This window comes from Chinchilla lanigera, unplaced genomic scaffold (assembly GCF_000276665.1).
Source record: "Chinchilla lanigera isolate Chin_1 unplaced genomic scaffold, ChiLan1.0 scaffold00024, whole genome shotgun sequence".
Classification (NCBI taxonomy): domain Eukaryota; kingdom Metazoa; phylum Chordata; class Mammalia; order Rodentia; family Chinchillidae; genus Chinchilla; species Chinchilla lanigera.
Genome location: NW_004955425.1, coordinates 20,412,339 through 20,418,338, shown reverse-complemented (window position 1 = coordinate 20,418,338; position 6,000 = coordinate 20,412,339). Strand labels below are relative to the sequence as shown.

Here is a 6,000-nt window from a genome sequence, read left to right as displayed (position 1 = left end):
GCGCTGTGCCGAGGGCGGGCTGCGGGGCGCGGCGGCGCCTGCCGGCCGGGTGTGGGGACGCCGGGTTTTGGAGCGCGCTGTGCGGTGAGGAATGTGGGTGCCCGCCGCGGGGTAGGCTCACCCCGGTGGGAAGGGTTAGTCAGCAGTGCAGCGTGTTCGAAAATCTGCGGCGTGTAGACCAGGTGGATCCTGATTGTTGTTTGTGTCTTTACAAGCGAAGAAATACCCAGTGCACTGGAAAGTTCTGCAGATTTCGCCACCAAACTATCAGTGACCCAGCCCCCATCCCTGTATGAGCAGTCCTGCTAGGGTTATTTGTAAGTTTTTTTTTTCCGTCTTTAATAATTGTTCCAGAGGTACAGATAGGCGTGATTTGCCCTGGGAAATATTTTTAGCCCAGTTATCGCTCTTAATAGAGAAATGTTGAATTTTGGGGGAGAATCTTGATGTTTAAACTGAATATTTTTTCTATATTATGATAATGAAGATTGATTTAGTTTTTAAATTAATAGGTCGGGATGTTACTATTTTGATGTACAATGAGATTGTTTGGAGGGGATTGTTCATAAGACCTGTTAGTGTGAATCATCGGGAGAGACGTTTGTATGGTGGTAAATTTAAATTTTTCTCTATTGGTTTTATTTCTATTACAGATAAGACCTTCAATTTTCTGTTGATGTGGAGGTAGGTATCAGGCATTTACATTATGCTATGATTTGAGGGCAGCTGCAGGGTTGCCTTTCTATAGTTGGTTGGGTACTTGATTTTTGGTCATTAGAAATAAGGATGCCTTATTTCCTACTCCCATTGAAATTATTTAAAGCAAACAAAAACTGTGATTGATTTCTGTAACATGCTTACTATTTCCATTAGCTTAATCTACCACAAGTAAGAAAAGGTGAAAAGTAGTTAATGTTTTGAATTTTGCAAAGAATTACAGAAAATGGTGTATTTACCGTGAGCATTTCTGTGTATTCATTAAAAAAATAACAACTAATTGACTTTTGAAAGTAAATGATACTTATGTAGCATATTATAAAATACACTTACTGTTCAGGATATAGTGATTGTAGCCTAGCATTTAATGAAAGAAGAGTTGTAAATCATGTTTCTTTGGAAGTCACCCTACTTTTTTTCTATCTCCTCAGACATAGGGTACCTCCAACTTCCCAGAGTTTCACAAGGGGATTTTGTATTGAAACTGGAAGACCAAAGTAACCACAGGCATGTTGTGCTGGGGAAATGCATCCTTTGGACAACTAGGTTTGGGTGGAATTGATGAAGAAATTGTACTAGAGCCCAGAAAAAGTGACTTTTTTATAAATAAAAAGGTGCGAGATGTAGGGTGTGGACTCAGACACACTGTGTTTGTTCTGGATGATGGAACTGTGTACACCTGTGGATGTAATGATCTAGGACAGCTAGGTCATGAAAAATCCAGAAAGAAACCAGGTAAGTTGAAAATTTTTTATTTGCTCTTTCTAATAATTATATCAAAGTTTGAAGTGTCGTGTAATCTCTGTAATCTTAAACGTACATTCTTTGTCAAACTTAAAAGTAAAGTAATGGTTAAACACATCCTTGACTCTTGCATGCTTAGTACTTTTTCTTAGTAGTCTGGTAAGCCCGATGTGACATTGTAAAGTGATAGAGAAAACTAGCCTGTAGTGTATATGTCACCATTGGCATAGAGTGTAAAGCTACAGAGACGGTCCTTAATAATTTCAGCCAGCTTGGATAGATTTTAAATTCATAATTAAAAAAATAAAAAATAAATTCATAATTTACTGTGATGTTTCCATACATGGGGGCAGAGGGGGGGCCTAAGGTGAGAACTGTCTATTTTCATTTACTTACTTACAATATATCTTAATTTTTCTGTTTATTCCTCCATCATATTTTAAATGTATAACTTTACTTAGTTTAGCTGTACATGTGTTCTATTTGTCTAATTTTAAAATATAGTGCTGGCTACTAAAAGTTTTGTAAAATGAAGCGTCCTGATTTTGGGTAGGTATACAAGCAAAATTTAATATAATTTGTAGGGTAATAAAAATTTTGAGGCGTTTGGTCATATTTCATATACTGTTTTCCTGGATGTTTATTTTAAAATTAGATATTGCAACATTTAGGAATATTATTGATACATGTTTTGCTTTCAGTTGCAACTGCTAAAAGTTTCTGTTTTCAGGTAGTAAGTTTGGGTGAGACTGTGGTGTACCCATTTTTTTTTTTTTTTAACTTTAACAAGAATGGTACTTTTTTGTTGGTTTTGTTTTTGTTTTTTTTTTTTTTGAGACAGGTTCTCACCATGTAGTTCAGGCTGGCCTTGAACTGGGGTTATAGGCCTGCGCCATCATGCTCAGCTAAAAATGGCGCTGTTAAAAATATTTTATATGGCAGTTGTTTTTATTTATCATTTCATTATTTAAGTGGTATCCATTGTTAGTGTACTTTTGAGAGATTAATGAAGATATAAAATACTCAGGCATTAAATTAAGGTGTGTTCCATCTTTCATATCATGTCACTACCATTCCAGACCCCGCTTTTGTAAAGCAGAATTTTCATCTTTTCTTTGTGGTTAGGGTCTTAATCTCTTCTGCCTTAACTTGTAATTTAGTTTTAATGGACAAATAATAGTGATGCTTAATATAGTAAGTTTAGTTATTGTAGAACTCAAAGTAAATGGTAGATTTTGTATAGTGTGCATCAATAAGCATGTTTTGTAGAACCTCACAAGATTTTCGTAATCTTAGGCATTGAGGTGATTATGCTGACTTAAATGAAATCAGTTCTCCCCAGTTTGATAATGTGTTTGATTATCTTTGCTTTAGTGGCAAAAGGGTCATTTACCTTTTTTAGCTTTGGAATGCTACTTCATTCAAAATTTTCCTAGTACCAGGGCTTTGTACATAGCATGCATGCTCTGTGGAGATAACTGAGCATCTCTAGGTTGCTTTAAATTTCAAAAGAATGGAAGGCTGGTAGGAAATTTAAAGCTAGCACAGAAATTGCCAATATAGTTATTGTAGTTTATTAAGGTTTAGGAGTTTTACTTGCTGCTCCACACTTGCTCTGCATTTAGGACGAGGGCAGACACTGTGCACTAATAGGATAATGAGCGTGGTGCCTGCAGACAGCGTCTGACTCCATAGGTGAGCGTCTGAAACATTCAGCTGGCTGCTCTGTGATCTTGTTGTCATTGTGATAATTACATTGTGACATCTATATCATTCTGTGCGTTCATGCTGGAAGCATTTGGTAACACAGAGTTGGGAGGGCAGATTTCTTTAATAGCTCCAGGATTGCCTCATTGCTGTCCAGGGTGTATACTGTGATATACATGTAAAACATATATGTCTTTCTATGGAGTAAAAGACAAACAAAAAAGTGAGCTTTGTCTGAGAAATTTAGAGTCTTGGTTGGGAGTACAGGCATATGTAAATGAAAACTAGGGAGAACTGAAATTTGACATGATGTGCTACGTACTTTGAGCCTACAGAATTTAAATAAGAAAAGACATTGTGGGATAGAGTTATGATTTGTGGGAGAAAACAAAGATTTAAGTTTGGTTTTTGCGAGTAATCACATAAAAGCCAGAAGACAGATTTGAAACTAGAATTGCTTATTTTGTAGAGGAGCAAGAACAAGATCCTTGGGAAAGCCTTTTATTATAACTCCTGACTCAGTGGTAATTGAAGTGTGCCTATGTTACAGAGGTAGGAAAAAGTAGAAGGGCAGGGTGAGGTGATTGCTGTGCCAGGGACTTCATCTTTTATTCTCAATCTTTTCTCCCTTTTTTTTTTTTTGGTCTTTTTGAGACAGGGTCTCGCTATGCAGTTAAGGCTGGCTTTGAGCTCACTTTGTAGCCCAGGTTGGTCTCGAACTTGCAATGATCCTCCTGCCTCAGCCTCCCTCTTGCCTTAGCCTCCCAAGTGCTGGGATTATAGGTCTGTGCCACCATGCCCAGCTATTCTCAATCTTGATTTAATTTGATAAATTTGAATAGTTTTTAACTAAAATTATTTCTATTTGGAATAATCCCTTAATGTTTTAAATGTGTACCTTCCCTAAACCTTTTTTAAATTTGTGAATTTGAGGGCTGGATTAGAAGAAAAAAAGTTGTATCTTATGTAATGGTCTTTTTTCTTTGGTACTGGAGGTTAGACTCAGACCCTCATACCTACTAGGCAAATGCTATACTATTGAGCTATATCCTCACCTCGCCCACTGTCCTTATTAGAAAAAATAGTTGTGAGACAGAGACTCATTAAGTTGCCTGGGCTAACTTTGAACTTGAGACTGTCTTACCTCAGCTTCCCAAGTGGCTGAGTTTACATGTGTGTGCTACCAAGCTCAACTGTTTAATTGGTTTTAAAGTCTCTGGTATTGGGACTAGCCAGTTACTTCTAGGACCATGTAATAAACGGTTCATTTAAGCAGCGCTTTAAACTTTTACTAGAAAGAAAGCAAAAGGAAAGGAGGTAAGATTTATTTCTTTACATTAGTTGACTGTCAACCTAACAAATATTATGTAGTAAGAAGTGAGAGAAAGAACTAGCCTCATTAAGGATAAATTTTTCTTGAGTTGGAATAATTACTGGAGGATTTAGCTTTGCAGTGTAGCAAATAGATTTGGCCTGTGGTCTCTTGGGAGACTGTTTACATTTTGGACATTTTTAGAAACACAGAAAGGTTTAACTGATGTCTTTTGTTACCTACACTAAGAGTAGATTCATCTGCATTCATCTGTATTCTCTTGAATATATATGTTGTTTTACTATCACTACTAGTTCTTTCTGAATTTCTTAGGAATGAATGTGTGTGTCACTTTCATGTTTTTCTTACATAAAAACTTTAAACAAATTTTTTTAAGCTAGGATCTCAATTTTTAAATTAATGGCTAACAAGTAAATACATTTATTTTCAGTAAGCTACCACAGCCCATTTAAATAGTTAGGGCCCTCCCCCCCTTGGTACTGGGTATTGAATGCAGGACCTCACACATGCTAGGTAGGCAAACGCTGCCACTAAGCTATATGCCCCGCTCCCTTTAAAATTTGTTTTTATTTTGAGACAAAGCCTAACTAAGTTGCTGAGTTGTCCCGGCTGGGCTAGAACTTGCAATCCTGCTTCAGCATCCCACAGTGCTAGAATAACTTGCTAAGTTAGTTGTTCAGGCTGGCCTCAATCTTGTGATCCTCCTGCCTCGGCGTCCCTGAATGCTACAATTAACAGGCATATACCACAATGTGTAGCTACTATGTTTTCCTTATTTACTCAGTGTGTAGGCATAATTTGATGGGTGGCTGTTGTCCAGAGTGTTTGCTTTGTGCATCTATTTTCACTTGTTTCTTGTTAGAAGTAGTATTAAACTTACCACTGAAATACTTAAATAATCCGGCATAATTCTGTTAAAAAGAGCTGTTTGAGTAGGTTTTTGTTGCTTCAGAGTTCTTGCAAATAAGAATATCTCAATAATCCTCACAACAGTCTTGTATGCTAGCTAGGGCAGTTTCTGTGTTCCTGGTTTTAGATGAGGAAACTGAAATGAAGAGATTGAGACTGTAGGGTCACTGGGCTCGCAGGCGTTCAGAGACCACGAAGCTCTTTCTCCTGCCGTTTTGAGAACAGAGAAGAAAATTTGTTCACTGAGGAGAAAACTAGTTGCCATCAGTATTTTAATGTAACTCTGAGGGTTCAGAAAACCTTCTAAAATGAGTATTTTGTAACTAAGATGATAGAATTAAGATACTGTGTTTTATTATCCTTCTATCCCTCGTTCATAAACTCAAGGAAGAGTCGTTTTCAGATTCACATAAGATTCAGTTCTCTTTTCAAGATGTAATGTTGCTGCTTGGCGTGGTGACACAGGCCTATAATCCCAGTTACTGTGGAGGCTGAGGCAAGAGGATCATCCTGGGGAACATAGTGAAACCCCATCTTAAAAAAAAAAGTCAACATCGGGGCTGGGGATATAGCTCAGTGACATAAGCGCC

At 37.4% G+C, this 6,000-nt stretch overlaps 1 protein-coding gene across 7 annotated transcripts in view; it reads left to right on the top strand.

The window, feature by feature from the left end:
• The first annotated feature begins 184 nt into the window (after nucleotides 1–184).
• Nucleotides 185–6,000, top strand: part of Herc4 (HECT and RLD domain containing E3 ubiquitin protein ligase 4) — a 107,891-nt gene continuing 102,075 nt past the window's right edge. For 3 of the 7 annotated variants that reach the window (XM_013514842.1, XM_013514844.1, XM_013514841.1), the window contains exons 1-3: nucleotides 186–317; nucleotides 654–684; nucleotides 1,149–1,452. In XM_013514842.1, the coding sequence (XP_013370296.1) occupies nucleotides 1,227–1,452 (226 nt within the window). In that variant the 5' untranslated portion in view covers nucleotides 186–317; nucleotides 654–684; nucleotides 1,149–1,226. Of the gene's footprint in view, nucleotides 318–653; nucleotides 685–1,148; nucleotides 1,453–6,000 lie in introns of all 7 variants that reach the window. The other 4 variants (XM_013514845.1, XM_013514843.1, XM_013514847.1 and 1 more) reach the window with 3 other exon arrangements.